Source organism: Desmodus rotundus, chromosome 5, assembly GCF_022682495.2.
Source record: "Desmodus rotundus isolate HL8 chromosome 5, HLdesRot8A.1, whole genome shotgun sequence".
NCBI classification, from domain to species: Eukaryota; Metazoa; Chordata; class Mammalia; order Chiroptera; family Phyllostomidae; genus Desmodus; species Desmodus rotundus.
Window position 1 is genome coordinate 136,675,995 of NC_071391.1, and position 18,412 is coordinate 136,694,406.

An 18,412-nucleotide genomic window follows, 5' to 3' on the forward strand; every position below is an offset into this window, starting at 1 on the left:
ATATACTGGCATTTTGTATGTGATTACTACTACTACTACTACTACTACTACTACTACTACTACTACTACTACTACTATTACTACGAAGAAATGTAAAGTTAAATCCAAAAGAGAGCCCTGACTGGTGTGGCTCAATGGATTGAGAGCCAGCCTGTGAACCAAAGGGTCGCCACTTCGATTCCCAGTCAGGGCACATGCCTGGGTTATAGGCCAGGTCCCAGCAGGGGATGCATGAGAGGCAACCACACATTGATGTTTCTCTCCTCCTCTTTCTCCCTCCCTTCCCCTCTGTCTAAAATAAATAAATAAAATCGTTTTAAAAAAAACTCTTTGTTTAAAAAAAAAGAAATAAAGTTGGCAGTTGGCTAATGGTCCAAATAAGCCTTTTAATGTAAAATGTTTCATTGTACTAAATCAGGAATCAGCAAAACGTTCTGTAAAGGGCCAGAAAGGGAATATTTTAGGCTCTGCAGGCCACAGAGTCGCTTTCACAACTAGGCAGCTCTGCCACTTTATCTTGAAAGGCCCACATTGACAATATGCAAACAAATGAGCATGGTCATGTTACAAAAAGACCAGCTGGTCAAGGTTTGGCACACTGGGCCACAGTGTGCCAATTCCATGTTAGACGAAATCCAACAAGATAATATAACCCATGGCATTTCAATCTTCACTGAGTCATCATGAATACATTCATTTAATATTTGTTGAGCACTATATATGCTATAGACCATGGTGAATGAAATAGCAACAGTCCCCACCTCATGAAATGTATTAGTATAGTGAAGGAAGAAAAAGCTGTAAATAAGCAATACTCATACATATTTTGATAAATGCCAAAAAGAAACCAAGTAGAATATATTTGTGTATCAAAATAAGCATAACCCACCTTAGAATGGGAAGTCAGGAAGAGACTCTCTGAACAGGTAATTTTTAAGCAAAGACTGGAACGTTAAGAATTCAGACATTAAAAACAGAAAAAGAGAAATTAAAGCATTCTAGGTAAAGAATTTCATGTTTAAAGACAATCCCCAGCATGATGGGAAGAAAGATCCAAGGATGATCACTGTGTACTGACCCCAAGAACACTAGTAGTTGAGACAGCAACCAAGAGAATAAAAGGGCTCTAGTAAGATACCTAGTTTTCGGTGGTAGGGCAGGGCAGGGCGGGGGCAGGAGTCCTAAACATGTAAGTTTACATTTGATTTAAAGGAAAATGTTTTACTCTCTTAAAGGGATTATAATAAATATTGACAGGAGCTCAATACGCACGCATGCAAACTTGGCAACTACTAAACACAGGAATGCAAGAAATCATGTAAGTCAAAAAGTGTAACTACAGTATACTACCTGGCTTAGCAGTGCAGAATATTTACATAGTTCCAATAACAAATACACAGTACTAACTCAAAAACAACTGGAAAAGCATTACGAGTAAAAAAGCTAATCTTCTTCCTTCCATAGAAGTCAGTCAACAGACAAATAGACCCTTCCATAGGAGGTAGTAAACAGCTTACATAAGAACAGGATTAATCATTTAGACCAGTGATTTTCAACCTCTTTCATCTCATGGCACACATACACTAATCACTAAAATTCTGCAGCACACCAAAAAATGTATTTTTTGCCTGACAAAAATATAGATATAATTTTGATTCACTCACACTAGATGGCTAAGTTGTGTTGGGTGTTGTCATTTTTTTACTTGATGATCTAAGAAAAAAAGAGGTCAGTGTCCCTGACTAAATAGTCACGTATTACATGTTTTAAAAATTCTTGCAACATACCAGTGTGCCTCTTGTAAAACAATATTTACATAGTCCCAATAACATAAATATAAAACACTATAATTCAAAAATAATTACAAAAGCATGGAAAGAATTAAAAAATCCTTTTTTAAACAAAGGAAAGTAAAAGCTGAGGTGAGAGGAATCAGATAGAATAGAAAGTGATTACCTCTAGGCCAGAAAAAGTGAGGCTACAGCAAGAGATTACTGTTTTTTAGGCCCTGTAAAACTGCTTAACTTTTTAAATAAGATACATGTATTATTAAATAAAACTTAAAACAAAAAAAAAGGGAAAGGGCCAATTTTACAAAAGTATTTTCTTATAAACACTCATATCATGCCTACTTCAAAGCCAGCATCAAAGAAGTTTAAATATCAATAATTTGTATTCCTTATTTCTCAGTAATTTGCAAAAATATATTTGGTAAGTCCAAATCGTAATTTCATGAAGGGGACTTTTTTCTATAAAGTAAGAAAAGAGTACTTTTAGTAGAGTGATAGAGGAAGAACCCAAACTGAAATTAAGTGACAGGAACAGTATTATCCATTAAAATATAATTATTGTCCACTAATATATAAATAGGTAATGAGGTTAATAAAAATCTCTATCAAAATGTTTAATATTCAAATTCAAAATGATTAGTGAAAAAGCTGCAATAGGATAGAATGTATGGTATCATTTGTTAACTTTTTAACACAAAAATAAAAACTATGTGTTGTTATGAATTCATATACAATTAAATTACATACACCATCACATTAAGAGAATGGTTAGTTACATCTAGGGCAAAGGATAGATAGGAGAGAGTACTTTATAGTGAATCAGACAATTTTTTTCCGTTCCTTTTTTTTTTTTTACCTTTTTATTGAATTTATTGGGTTGACACTGGTTAATAAAATTATATAGGTGTCAGGTATACAACTTCACATTAATGTACTTCACAACAGTACATTATCTGAATATTGTTTCATGTGCCCATTTCTTTTTTAAAAAAGCCAATATAAAATGTTAACATCTGTTAAATCTAGCAGACACATGAGTATCTTCTAGGGATTTTTACTATAGGTCTGACCTATTTCATAATTAATTTTTTCCAGTTAAGCATGCCAGATTCAACATACCATTTTTACATTCACTCCCTCCCAAAATTCCACAAAAACAAGAGAAAATAAAACAAACACAGAGAGGCCAAAACAAATTGTGGTAGAAAATGACAAAACCATAGCAAGTTAAGAACATCAAGCTGATAGTAGGGAACAGAAGCAGGCTAATTTTGTCCCATGAAATGTCAGGAAGGCTCAGGAATTGGAAACACTGAGTACGTCTGAAAGCAAGAATATAGGTGGGACTAAAAATATTAGTCTTATTAAGAAGCTGACACCTGCTCTATTCCTTCTCCCTTCTCTGTGTGTCTCCCCCATTTAAAAGATGTTTCCTCTCTGGAGCAGCTGAGGCAGAAAGATCTGGTTTTCAGAATACCAGGCAACTGAAAATATGTAAATGTCTCTGCACAGGCATTTCCCACTATGTCATGTATGCATTCTTGATGAGCCTCATGTCATGCAAAATCTTGCACTAAAGAATAATGAGGCTAACAATAAAACAAGGTTAGAAGCAGACTACTTCCAAACCTATGAAACTTTTTAACCAGAGCACTGACAAAATCAGTAACTAGTCTAATTTAAAATAAAGAATCCTAGCAGTTAAATCTTTATTGGCATTTGCACCTAATCACTGTCAATCAAACTTCTGCAACATTATACCATGAAGTCCATGCTTCATCTTGATATAAAGGTGACTGAGAACATTCAATTCTAATAAAAATTATTTCCCCCAAAACTGAAGATCAAACATAACCATTATCATGAATCCTTCATTTTAATGACTTTGCATCTATTTCACCTTCTACACAGAGTTTTACAAAGTAGAATATACAAGGGTCCTTAAACACAGTTAACTACAAAAGGTATTTATGAGGATTGACAACTCTGTCAGTTTCTTCATATGCTGAGAGAGGCTTCTTTTAATGACAAGAAAGCTTGTGTGGATCACTAAAACATTCATTGATGGGGGAAATCCTTTATGAACCGATAAGATGTTCTATTACACTAATATCACCCCTCTACTTATCAATTGTGTATGAGCTTAATTTTTTTTTTGAAAGCACACTTTGTTCTAGATCAAACTATATACTTGTATTAAGAATTATGGCACTCTTCTACGCAGCTCCAGAAATGCTGGAAGACTAAGTAGGAAGCTGGAAGATTCCTCTCTGGTAGTACTGACTATAAACCAAGAGAGGTTAAAAAATTTTTTTTTCTTTTTCTTTTTTTATTGTTTATGCTATGACAGTTGTCCCAATTTTTTCCCCTTTGTCCCCGTCCCCTCCTTCCCACATTCAGTCCCTGCAACATTGTTCATATGCATGGGTGTTACATATACAACAAGGAACCCCCCCAAACAGAATTTATTTATACAAAATTGTGTATTTATTCTTACATGTTTAAACTTCAGTCACCTTCAAAATACTCTACAATTGATGCAATACACCTATCCAGGCATTTTTTCCTACTGCTCAAACAGTTTTGAACTCAATGATTTTTATGCCTTTTACTGCTTCTGCCCTTTTTGTTTTATTTCTTCAACACCAGCAAAACATTTCCCTTGAGGAAATGAGGACTTTTCTCATCCAGGGAAACAAACAAACAAAAAAGTCTCTCAGAGCAAGATCAGGTGAATAGGGAGGGCGGGATGCCAGGGTCAAGTCGTTTATGGTCAAAAACTGCTAAACACTCACTGCAGTGTGGGCAGGTGCACTCATAAATCACCATCATGAAATGGGCAAATGCACTGCAAGAGTCTTTTAAAAAAAATTCACTTAAGCTGAACACAGCCTCTCACAACGCTAGCTGATACACTGATACAGATAGGTTCCTAGAACACTCACCTAGCAAGAGAAGCCTGTACTACAAGGCACCTGCTCTCCAGATGATAATTTCAGGGGGGTTTGGGTCCCCCCCCATTATGCTCTTTGCCTAATCCCTTTACCTTCTTTCACCCAGTTACAATCTCCCCCTTCTCCTCTTACAACTATCAGTCTGTTCCTTTCTTCCATGCCTCTGATTCTATGTTGCCCATTAGTTTACTTTGTTCATTAGATTCCACTTGTAAGTAAGAGCACATGATATTTGTCCTTCAGACAAGATCGGGTTCATTCAGGGTGGTATGGCCGTAAACTGGTATTTGTCTTTCACTGCCTGGCTTATTTCACTTAGCATACCAATCTCCAGTTCCATCCATGCTGTTGCAAAAGGTGGTAATTCCTTTTTTGTTGCTGTGTGGTATTCCATTGTGTAAATGTACCACAGCTTTTTTATCCATTCACCTAGTGATGGGCACTTAAGTCTCTTTCCAAATTTTGGCCTTTGTAAATAATGCTGCTATGAGCACTATATATATATATATATATTCATATTCTTTGGAATTGGTGTTTCGGGATTCATTGGATATATTCCCAAAAGTGGAATCAATGGGTCAACAGGCAGTTCCATTGTGAGGAAACTCCTTACAGTTTTCCACAGTAGTTTCACCAGTCTGCATTCTCTGGCCAGGGGAAGGAAAAGGCCTAGGGGCAAAAGTGTTTCCAAACAAATGGGTAAAAAGATAACAGCATCTGAGGCCCTAGAAGTCAAAGACACTTCCGCCCATCAAGAAGAAGATCCTGACAACAAAACCTAGCAACTGTGACTAAATAAGATATAGTGGAAAATAAAGCAGCTACTAAAAACAAGCTCTTGGTTTGTATGATTTCAACAAGAAGAGACTGTAAGTATACAATGTAAGTTTTCCTTCCTCAGTCTAAAAACACAGGGAACAAAGTGAGATTCCCAGTCACAGGGCACATCCTGGGTTGTGGGCCAGGTCACCAGTTGGGGGCATGCAAGAAGCAACCTGAGCAATGTTTTTCTCGCACATTGATGTTTCCCTCTCTCTCTTTCTCCCTCCCTTCCCGTCTCTCTAAAAATAAATAAACTCTAAAAAAAAAAAAAAAACAAAACACAAAGATACAATCAGGAACATCTAGACTAAAAACCTTCTATAGGCTAAATGATCCATGGAATCAGTACTTTCTTCAACAAATAAATAGCAAGGAGGAAAAAAGGAGACGGGGATCTACAGATGAAATTGGTTTTAAGAAACAAATCAGAAAAACCACCAAACTATCCTGACTGAGCAATGACTCCTAAAAGGACATCTTTATAAATAAAAATAAGGACTTCCAGTCAAGATAGCAGCAGAGGCAGACATGGCTCACCTCTTCACACAAGCACATCAAAATTACAAATGAAAGATAGAACAACCATCACTCAGGAACGTCAGAAATTGAGTTGAATGGAAGTATGACAACTACGGAATTAAAGAAACCACATCCATCCAGACTGGTAGGAGGGGCACAGATGCATAACGTGTGGTGGATAAAAATTTGGAAGAGATATCTCAGGAGCAAGGAGTCCCAGACCTACAGGAGGCACCCCCCCACCCCCCACCCAGGCTTCCAGTGCTAGGAAGATAAGTCCCCACAACTTCTAGCTGCAAAAACCAGTAGGGATTGAGTCAGAAGAAACTTCTGGAGTCCCAAGGAGTTCCTATTAAAGAACCCACACACAGACTCACCTACTCAGACTCACTCCTTTGAGCTCCAACACTGGGATAGCAGCTTGAAAGGCACCAGTGCTATACAGAGAGAAACTGAACTGTCTGGCATCAGGGTGAGCAGAGGCCACTGTCCCTTTGCTAAACCCTCCCCCCACAGAGCCAGTAAGCTGGTACCATATCTAAGAAGCCATCAACCTGGCTAACACTGTTTGACCCAACCTAGAGATCCCAAGAGGCTCCACCCCTTGCAACTAACAGACCCACCCAAGCTGTTTTTTCCATATAAAAGGCTAGTATGTCTCCTAAATCCTTCAAACAAGCAACAACTGGCTTCAGTGAGCCTTAGGGGCAGCCAGATTAAAGTCACAGTTTGGTTTCACCTGGGAATCTCCAAACCCAGCACAAGATTGCTTTACAGCTCAAGCAGAATGCCCTCAGCAAAACAGAGGGTGGGGCTTACTTTGGCCTGCACCACCAGGGAAACCCCAGGGCTAGCACATCCAGTAGACAGCTACAGAGCAGCACTACCACCCTGCCCCTGTACAGCTCATCCTTCACAGAGGGCAGAGGTTGGTGATCAGTGGTCACAGCTTACTAGCCTGGGTGAATCCCTCCCCATTGATCTGCCAACAGCAACCAAGGTCAACTACAAGAGGATGGTGTACTCAGCCCACACCAAAGGCACACCTCGAGTACCCAGCTGGGGTGATAGGGAAGGCTGTGCCACTGGACCCTGCAGGATACCTACTACATTAGGCCACGCTATCAAGACATGGAGTCAAAGCAACTCTACCTAATACATAGAAACAAACACAGGGAGGCTGCCAAAACGAGCAAAGAAACATGACCCAAATGAAAGAACAGATAAATACTCCAGAAAAAGAGCTAAAACGAAATGGAGATAAGCAATCTATCAAATGCAGAGTTCAAAACACTATTTATAAGGATGCTCAAGAACTTTGTGAGGACCTCAACAGCATAAAAAAGATCCAGTCAGAAAAGAAGGATACACTAGTTGAAATAAAGAACCATTTACAGGGCAACAATAGTAGCATGGATGAAGCCAAGAATCAAATTAATGATTTGGAACAAAAGGAAGCAAAAAACAACCACACAGAACAAGAGAAAAGAATCCAAAAAAATGAGGATAGTATAAAGAGCCTCTGGGACAACTACAAGAGGTTCAACACTCGCATCATAGGAGTGCCATTAGGAGAAGAGAAAGAGGAAGAAATTGGAAATCTATCTGAAAAAATAGTGAAAGAAAACTTCCCTAATTTGCTGAAGGAAATAGACATGCAAATCCAGGAAGTACTGAGCATCCCAAACAAGATGGATGCAAAGAGGCCCATTCCAAGACACATCATAATTAGAAGGCTAAAGATTAAAGATAAAGAGAGACTCTTAAAAGCAGCAACAGAAAAAAGTTAGCTCCCAGATGGTTGCCAGATGGGAGGGGGGAGGGCAGAGGGGAAAAACAGGTGAAGAGGTGAGGGTGTTAAGAAGTACAAATAGTTACAGAACAGCCATGGGAATGTACAGCACAGTATAGACAATGGAATAGCCAAAGCACTTATAAGCATGACCCATGAACATGAACAATGGTGAGGGGACTGCCTGAGGAAGTAAAGGGCTCTGGGTGGAGAGGGCAAAGAAGGAAAACTCAGGATAACTGGATAGCATAATCAATAAAATATAATTTAAAAAATAAATAAAAATAAGCAAAAAGTACATATATAATTTTACTTTTAAATAATGGATGGACACATCAGTGACTACGAACTGCAGAGCAGCCAGAATCTACAGAATAACTACAGGCAGGTAACCACACAAACATGAAAAGCAAAATGAAAAAAACAATTTATTCAAAGAACCTCAAACTAGAGCCCTGACTGGTGTGACTCAGTTGGTTGGAGCATCGTCTGGTAAACAGAAAGGTCGCGGGTTCAATTCCTGGTCAGGGCATATGCCTAGGTTGCAGGTTCAATCCCCAGTCAGGGTGCATATATGAGGCAAACAATCAATGTTTCTCTTTCACATGGATATTCCTCCCTCTCTCCCCCACTTCCTCTCTCAAAAAGCAATGAGAAAATGTGCAAAAAATAAAAATAAAAGAACCTCAAACTAATAACAAACCAAGAATTCAAAGAAGAGATTTTTTAAATTATACTATATCTACACATGGAATTCTACTCAGTGATTTTTTAAAAGCCACGAACTACTGATACAGGAAACATGAGGCTCCCAGCCTCAGCATTGGCCCAGATCTGCACAGCGCAGTCGGTTGAAGTAAGCACGGCAGTGAGGAGCTGTGCTGCTTGAGCCTGAACACACCTCAGTGCTGCCTCCACCCCTCCCCTCACAGTAGGCACACACACCATGACAAAGAAGGACAAGAAGTCCTTCAACCAGAGCCTGGCCAAGTGGAAGCTCTTCATCTACAACCAGACCAATAGAGAGTTCATGAAACACACCAAGAGCTGATGTTTGTTCTTGCTTTTCTACCTAGTCTTTAGTGAGTTCCTGACTATACTCTTCACATTCGCAATGTGGATTATGCTTCAGACTCTGAACAATGAGGTTCCAAAATATCGTGACTAGATTTCTAGGTCCAGGACTTAGGGTTTGTCTAAAACCAGTGTTGGTGTTGGAGTATTTATTCAGTATGTCTGAACCACAGTCCTATAAAAGGCACATTGAAGACCTTAAGAAATTTCAAAGCCACATGCTTTAGAAGAACAGAAGGATCCAGTTTATAAAGCATGTCAGTTTCCTCTTGCCTTACTTCAAGAATGCAGTGGGGCTGATGATCCGGACTTTGGCTATTCCAGTGGACAACATTGTATTGTTGTGAAAATGAACAAAATAATTGGATTAAAGCCTCAAGGAGAACCAAGGACAGAATGCTCTATTTCTAAGGGTGGAAACACAACTCCATCAGTTTATCCTCCCTTGGGAAATCTAGACTTTAAATATTTTCCCTACTATGGGAAGAAACTGCATGTAGGCTATCTAGAGCCATTAGTTGCTATCTAGCTCAGCTTTGGTGCTAGCAGTTCCCCAAAAGAAGTAAGAGTGGAGTGCAAGAATGTTGTGTAATGGGATGCAGAGCAAGGGAGGGTCCCCAGAAAACCCCCCATAGCCCTTGGTTGGGGAATGGGAAGAGGGAAGATACTTTGCATTACAATGACAAGTGGATAGCCATGTCCTTCCTGAAGGGAAGTTGTGCTTCCACCCTGGAGCAAAAGATGTGTATGTGACTTTCAAAATGTATAGTGTCTCGTGATACAGCCGGGGGTTTGTACAGCACCTGTGTGAGAGCAGGGACGTGGAGCCCCTGGGCCAGAGTCCCACTTGCCCTGAATAAGGATGGCAACCGAGAAAAGGTATTTAAAACAAAAGGTGAAACTGGCAATGTAGCTCATCATGGGAGTAGCCTCACAGGAAATCATGTAGGAAGCCCTCGGTCAGCACTTAAAACTAAGGGCAGGCAGCCATGAGGGAGCTTCCATGCAGTTTGGAAAAGGCATACATAGTAAGCAGGGAGGCATGAGAAAGGAGAACAATGGCGTAGCTGCCATGTGAAGGGAGTAGTCAGGATCCCGCATTGCGGCCTGCTGTAGTAAGGAAGGAGACTTGCTGCTGCTCTGATTGTGCCTGCTCTAGCTGATTCCGAAGCCATCAAGGACCCTGCCTTGCAAGACGCTGACCTGTTGCTTTGCAGACCTGGACTCTATCTGGACTCTTGGTACTTGTGCCTTTCCTGGACCTCACCAAGATCCAGTGTAACATGGCGCATGTATTCCTGGAGCCTGATGACAATCCACCCCAAATCCTGAAGGATAGCTGCTGTGAGACTGCACAGCTGGCTTAAACACAGGTAAGGATTATGAGGAACTATAGGGCTTGGCTTTGGCTTTTAGCCTTTTGTGGAGCAAGGGAAGTGCTGGGTCTCAGGGAAGAACAGGGCTCTGAGTGTAAGTGCTCTCAGCATCCCCAAGATTGGAATATTATAAATAAAAACCTGTTTCTTTCAATACTAATTGTTGGGTCATACACCAAGGTGCCATGTGAACAGGACCCTGTCTGCTTGGTTACAGTTAGATCACCCAACCTGAAAAACCATGATGACTGTGACAAGTTTTTATGACGAGCTGCATTCAAAACCACAATGTATGCATAGTAGGAGTAAGAGTATGTCCACAGGATAAATGCTGTGTTGTCCATCTTCATTTTGTATCAGCTGGACCTGACATTCTAGAATTATGAGACCACCTGAGAGATAGGTGAGATGATACATGATACTAGGGTAACATTATATAATATGCTTCCAGATCATAGTGTTCAATGTCCTCTGAAGTAACTGCCTGTTGCCTCTGCCTTTGGGAATCATTGTATAGTCACCAGATAGGGAATGTGAACACCTGATTCCAAAAATGGGTGTCTGGCCCTATTTTCATGTGGTTTAATTGCCGAGTGTCTAAAGCTTAATGTGCTGTGCCATGTAAATATTTTATAGATTTAACATTGGTTAACTGTTACCCAATATTTGATGCCAGAAAAATTTTAGGGGTGAAAGTTTTCATTGGTAACTGACAAATACAAAGTGACTTTACAGCTGCAAAAAGAATGTGTCAAGTTCTGTGTGTGAAGAGGAAAAGAAAATGAAAGTGGATTTGAAAAGTTAAAAAAAAAGCCACAGACTACTGATAAACTAATTAGAAACATGGAAAAACTGTAACTATATGCCAAGTGAAAGAAATGCCGGATACAAATTTTATAGTATACAAAGTTTATTTTCATTTTTTTATTTGTTTCATTTTTAGAAAGAGGGGAAAGGAAGCAGAAAGAGGGGGAAAGAAACATCAATGTGTGGTTGCCTCTCGCACGATCCCTACTGGGGACCTGGCCAGCAACCCAGGCATGTGCCCTGAGTGGGAATCAAACCAGCGACCCTTTGGTTTGCAGGCCAGCACTGAATCCACTGAGCCACACCAGCCAGGGCTATTTTCATTTTAATAAAATTATATAAAAGACGAATATATGATTGGGTGGCATAAAGCACATCAATAAAAAATGATGTCATCAAAATAGCAAAATACGAGTTTCCTACCATCTTCCTCCCAAAAAACACTTATTTTGAAAATCACCCATGGACAACCAAGTGTGGGAGTCCAGCAGAAAAGTTTCAGCACACCACTAGAACAAAAAAAGTCCAAGTTTGGACACACTGAAGAGGGTAAAAGGAATAGTTTCATTTTACCTGTGACACCCTTCCCTCAAGGTGCACAACACAGTGCCAAGAAAGATCTTCTCAGTCTGTGATTTCTCCCACAGGTCAAGTGAGAATGTGTGAGTAAGCGCCCAATTTCCCCAGTTGTGCAGGTTATACTGCCAAAGAGACCCATTTTGTTCTCACCCTACAGAATATTGAGATGTGTACTACATGAGTGGGGAGCAGGGAGTAGCAGGGCTCTCAGAGAACAGAAAAGAGTACATGGATCATACTAAATGCAATGCAGGATGCCCAACCACAAGCCACCTTGTCTGACGATGCTGCCAACTGGCAAATGGGTACACCCTACATCCATACACTTCACCCACACACTCTCTCATCCCCATGGCTGGCTCCCTGAGTGCACCCTTAGGAGCAACATGAGCAAGCCTTTGCAGACACCTAGTAAGCATGTGCAGAAAGGTGGCCCAACTCTGCAGGACTGGGAGAAAGCACACAAACTTGAGAATTCAGCACCATCTTAGGAAAAGCAAACCAGAGGCTATCAGCGCTCAATCTGGCTCTGCATGATCAAGAGAAGGCATACAATCTTAAAAATTCCCTCCAAGGGAATATAGGAAATGAAGATCCGGTATATCCACATAAGAGCCTGAGAAAGCCTCAATTCCTAACAGCTGACAGAAGGTAGGTCTCTCCCAAAGCCAGTGAGAAAGTCTAACTGCCTCTTTCAACGCAAAAACAGCAACTCAAGACTTCAAGGAGCCCTAACTAGTGTGGCTCAGTTGGTTGGGTGTCATCCTGCAAAGCAACAGATCTCAGGTTCAATTCCCAGTCAGGGCATATACCTGGGTTGCGGGTTCAGTCCCCGGTCAAGATGCATACTAGAGGCAATTGACCGATGTTTCTCTCCTTCTTTTTCTCCCTCGATTCCCCTCTCTCTAAAAAATTAATTAATAATTTTTTAATAGCTGAGAACTTCCCAAATCTAGGAAGAGATCTTAACATCCAACTTTATGAAACTCACAGTTCCCAAAAAGTATAACCTCAAAAAAATCTCTAATACACGTTACAATAAAACTATTTAAAAAATAAAAAAAAAATTCCTCATACAAGAAAATCCCCATAAGGCAATCAGCAGATTTCTCAACAGAAATCTTACAAGTCCAGAGAAAATGGGATGATATATCCAGGTGCTTAAAGAAAACAACTGCCAGCCAAGAATACTTCACCAGGAAAAGTTACTTTTCAGAAATTAATGAAAAATTAAAAGAAATAAAGACTTTCCCAGACAAATGCTGAGAGAGTAGAGCTGCTTTAAAGGAAATGTTGACAGGTATGTTTCAAGCAGAAATGAAAGGACACTAATTACCATGTGAAATACAAAACACTGATAAAGTACATAATCAAATCCTGAATACTCTATTACTGCAATGATATGGTGGTACGTCAATTACTTAACTATAACATAAAGGTTAAAGGACAAAACTATTAAAATCAACTATAGATATAGTAATTTGTTAATGGATACACAAAATAAAAAGATGTAAATTGTGCTATCAAAAACAAAACATATTGGGGATGAGAGTAAAAAAGTAAAGAGTTTTTGTATACCATCAAAGTTGTTATCAGCTTAAAATGGACCATCTTATCTATGTTTTACGTAAGTCTTATGGTAACCACAAAGCAAAAACCTATAGTAGTTACACAAAAGATAGAGGAGGGAATCAAAGCATACCACTAAGGAAATCATTAATTCACATAGAAAGATAGCAAAAGAGAAAGAAAGGAAAAGAAGGAACTACAAAACAGCCAGAAAACAATAAAATGGCAGTAAGTCCTTACTTTCTTTATAGATGAGTCCTTACCTATAAATAGTTACTTGCAATGTAAATGAAATAAATTCTCTAATCAAAAGCCACCGTCAGGCTGCAAAGCTTTTTAAAAAAGAAAAGAAAGAAAAGAAAAACAAGATTCAACTAGATGTTGCCTGCAAAAGACTCACTACAATTTTAGGGACTGATATAGGCTCTAAGTGAAGAGATGGAATACTACATTCCATGCAAATAGACACAAAAAGAAAGGAGTACCTTTATTTATAATAGGGGGGAAAAAAGAAGTCTCTTGTCATATAATGACAAAGAATACAATTAATCAAGAAGGTACAATAGTAAGTATATATGCACCTAACACAGAGTATCTAAATATACTAAGCAAATACTAACAGATCAAAAGAAACACACAAACATTAGAATTATGGGAAAGGACTTCAATATCCTACTTTCGGCAATGGATAGATCACACTGAAAATTAGCAAGAAAACAATGGACTTGGACAATACTTTAGAATACCGGGCCCTACCAGACATATACCAAACATTCCATCCAACAATAGCAGAACACACATTCCCCTCAAGTATTCACGGAACATTCTCCAGGATAGACCATATGTTAGGACACAAAACAAGCCTTAGTAAATATAGGACTGAAATCATACCATCTTTTCCAATCATAATGCTATAGAAAACAAATCAGTAACAGGAGGAAAGCGGGAAATTTCACAAGTATGTGGATATTAACATACTTGATATACTTCTGAAAAACCAATGAATCAAAAGAGCTGTCAAAAGGAAACCAAAAAATAAATCTTGAGACACACAAAAATAAAAACAACATACCAAAACTTATGGTATGCAGCAAAAACAGTTCTGAGAAACTTAGAAATGCAATATTATGGCAAAAAGATCTCAAACACCTAACTTTACACCTCAAAGAACTAAGCCAAACGTTAGCAGAAGAAATGAAATAACAAAAATCACAACAGAAATAAAAATAGAGACATGAAGAAACAAACCAATGAAACAAAAGCTAGTTTTTTGAAAAGATTTTTTTAAGTGGACAAATCTTTACCTAGACTGAGGGAAAAAGACAGAACACTCAAATAAATAAAATCAGAAATGAAAGAGCAGACAACTGAAGTACTAGAATTGATACCAGAGAGCATAAGGGATTATTAAAAACAATTATAAGCCAACAAATTGGGCAACCTAAAGCAGTAAGTTTCTAGAAACCTACAACCTGAAAAGACTGAATCTTGAGGAAACAGAAAATCTGAACAGACCAATAACGAGTAAGGGGATTGAATCAGTAATCAAAACCTTGCAACAAAGAAAAGCCCAGGACCAGAAGTTTCAGTGGTGAATTCTACCAAACATTTAAAGGCTAACACCATTCCTTTTCAAACTCTTTCAAAAAACTGAAGAGGAGGGAACACTCCCAAACTCATTTTACAAAGACAGCATTACTCTGACACCAGAGCCAGAAAAAAATACATCAAGGAAAGAAAACTACAGGCCAATATACCTGATGAATATAGAAGCAAAAATTCTTCAACAAAATACTAGCAAACCAAACTCAATGGCACATTAAAAGGATCATATACCATGATTAAACTAGGATGCATCCCTGGGATACAAGGATGGCTCATCATACACAAATCAACAAATGTGATATATCATTGATAGAATGAAAAATAAATGTCTTAGAATCATCTCAATAGCCCTTTTGGCTCTCTGAGCAGCACCATGGCGGTGGGCAAGAACAAGCGCCTGACAAAAGGTGGCAAAAAGGGAGTAAAGAAGAAAGTGGTTGATCCATTTTCTAAGAAAGATTGGTATGACGTGAAAGCACCAGCTATGTTCAACATAAGAAATATTGGAAAAACACTAGTCACGAGAACTCAGGGAACCAAAATTGCATCAGATAGTCTGAAGGGCCGAGTATTTGAAGTGAGCCTAGCTGATCTGCAGAACAAAGAAGTTGCATTTAGAAAATTCAAACTAATTACTGAGGATGTTCAGGGCAAAAACTGCCTGACTAATTTCCATGGCATGGATCTTACCTGTGACAAAATGTGCTCCATGGTCAAAAAATGGCAGACCATGATTGAAGCTCATGTTGATGTCAAAACTACCGATGGGTATTTGCTTCATTTATTCTGTGTTGGTTTTACTAAAAAATGCAACAATCAGATTCGGAAGACCTCTTATGCTCAGCATCAACAAGTCCGCCAAATCCGGAAGATGATGGAAATCATGACCCGAGAGGTGCAGACAAATGACTTGAAAGAAGTGGTCAATAAACTGATCCCAGATAGCACTGGGAAAGACATAGAAAAGGCTTGCCAATCTATCTATCCACTTCATGATGTCTTTGTTAGAAAAGTCAAAATGCTGAAGAAGCCCAAGTCTGAATTGGGAAAACTCATGGAGCTTCATGGTGAAGGTAGCAGTTCTGGAAAAGCTACTGGGGATGAGACAGGTGCTAAAGTTGAACGAGCTGATGGATATGAGCCCCCAGTCCAAGAATCTGTTTAAATTCAGACATTTAATGGTGACAAATAAAAAGGCCTATTTGTGATAAAAAAAAAATCATCTCAATAAACACAAAAAATATACATTTAAAAAATCCTTTTGTTTCTGCAATTTGGGCTGGTTTTTCTTTCAGGTCCTTATGACAGAGTCCTAACTGGGTCAAAAGTAATTCCCAATCAATATTTTTAACCCAGGGGTGTTAATATCAAGGAATACCCAGAAATAATTTTTTTTTAATTTGAAAGATGAAGTGTAAAAAAAGAAATGAAGCACCTTTTTATGAAGGGGATAGTAAGGAGGACATCACAAAAGCAAGAAACAACAGTATCTGAAAGTAACCAAGAAAACTGAGAAAACATGGAAAACCACCACATCCAGCTTACCCTTTTCCTCTCTACCATTACACACCTACAGTGATCTTAATATTTTTCCACATAGTTTAACAAATAAGTATTAACCCTAGTATGCTGGGTACTGTGAAAGTTAGTTAAAACAACAGATAGTTGTGATCAAAGAACTTATGGCCTTGTAAAATAAAGACATTAAACAAGTAAATAAAAATAAATGCATAATTCTAAACTCTGATGCTATGAAAATTAAGAACCAGAACTACTTTATATTGGATTTTCAAAAAAAGCCTCTCTGAAAAAATAACATGTAAGTCAAGACTTGAAGGCATAGGAAGGTGATAAATTCCAAGCATAATAAAAGGCTCAGCGGTAGCAAAAAACATCAATTTAACATCAATTTAAAAAAAGGTAAAACAAGCAAAAAAACAAGGTTAGCAGTAGCTGTGTGTCATGCAGAGCCTCACAAATCATAGTAAGCTGTTCTACTCCCCTCATTCCCAGCAACTATTCCAACCAGTTAAAGGTCCAGTTCAATTTTCCATCTTCCTTGAAACTTTGACTAATCCACTTTAGGCAGAATAAGTCTCTCCGTAGTTCCTTTAACAGTTTTTTATGAGTTTCCCAACTTCTATAAGCATCTCTCTAAAAATAAGGACAGCATGGCCCTGACCAGTGTGACTCAGCTGGTTGAGCGTCATCCCACAAGGCAAAAGGTCTCCAGTTTGATTCCAGGTCAGGGTACATATGCCTGGGTTAATGGTTCAGTCCTAGCTGGGGCATGTGCAAGAGGCAGCCAATGGATGTTTCTCTCGCATACCAATGTTTCTCTACCACTTTCTCCCTCCCTTCCCCTTTCTCTAAAAATAAATAAATAAAACCTTTTTAAAAAATAAAATAAAATAAATGTTTAAAAAACAACAGGGTCCTGCCCTGGCTGGTGTGGCTCAGTAGATTGAGTGCTGGCCTGTTGACCAAAGGGTCCCTGGTTGGACTCCCAGTCGGGGCACATGCCTGGGCTGCAGGCTAGATCCCATTTGGGGGCATGTGAGAGGCAGCCACATCGATGTTTCCCTCTCTCTCTCCCCTCCTCCTTTCTCTTCTCTCTGAAAATAAATTAATGAAATATTAAAAAAAAAAAAAACAAAAAACCTGGGCACAATGGTCCTGGCCAGGTGGCTCAATTGGTTGGAGCGTCATCCTATGCACCAAAAGGTTGTGGGTTCAATCCCCAGTCAGGGCACATACCCTAGGTTGCAGGTTCAATCCCTGGTCAGGGTGTGTACAGAAGGCAAGCAAATGCTGTTTTTCTCTCATGTCATGTCTCCCTCTCTCCTTCCCTTTCCCCTCTCTCTAAAATCAGTAAGCATGTCCTCGGGTGAGTATAAAATAAATAATTTTTCTTAAAAAATTCATTCTAGCCCTGACCAGTGTGGCTCAGTGGGTTGGGCGTTGTCCCACAAACCAAAAGGTCACTGGTTTAACTCCTGATCAGGGCACATGCTTGGGGAAGGGGCAACCTATCAATGTTTCTCTCCCCTTCTCCCTCCTTTTCCCTCTCTCTAGAAAATAAATAAAATATTTTTTAAAAGAATTTTAAAAATTTAAAAAATCATTCTATTTCTCATTGTTTTTATGAGGTTCAGTGAAGAATTATGAAATTACATTAACTTCAGAAACAGATTATCATCATGGCATTGTATACAATTCAACCCAGTACTATTCCAACTGCACAAGCACTGCACTACTACCTCCTGTAACCTGGGCACAATGCTTCTCATATTTAAGCAGTGCACGTTGTGTTGTCTTTTTGAACATCCATGTAATATTCTGAATGGTTTTCAGGCTTACACCCCAATTAATAAAACAGATCAAAATGAGCTTTTCATTTTGAAACAAGAAGAAAAGATTCCAAGGTGCCCCTCATTCCCTTGAAATGGGGCCAATTCCATTCCAAGGAAAAAATTTTAAACCAAGGCTCATTACTGAAAATCTTGAAAAGGAAAGAATTAAGGA

General features: G+C 38.9%; 2 protein-coding genes and 1 pseudogene across 7 annotated transcripts in view; 2 read left to right on the plus strand and 1 right to left on the minus strand.

Moving 5' to 3' along the window:
* USP34 (ubiquitin specific peptidase 34) overlaps positions 1 to 18,412 on the minus strand; it is a 223,184-nt gene that overhangs the window by 194,235 nt on the left and 10,537 nt on the right. The window lies entirely within an intron of this gene.
* Positions 8,824 to 11,755, plus strand: LOC112298137 (sodium/potassium-transporting ATPase subunit beta-3-like; annotated as a pseudogene).
* LOC112298136 (small ribosomal subunit protein eS1-like) lies at positions 15,244 to 16,106 on the plus strand. Its single transcript, XM_045189529.2, has one exon. The coding sequence runs from the start codon at positions 15,261 to 15,263 to the stop codon at positions 16,050 to 16,052; it is 792 nt and encodes a 263-aa protein (XP_045045464.1). The 5' UTR covers positions 15,244 to 15,260; the 3' UTR covers positions 16,053 to 16,106.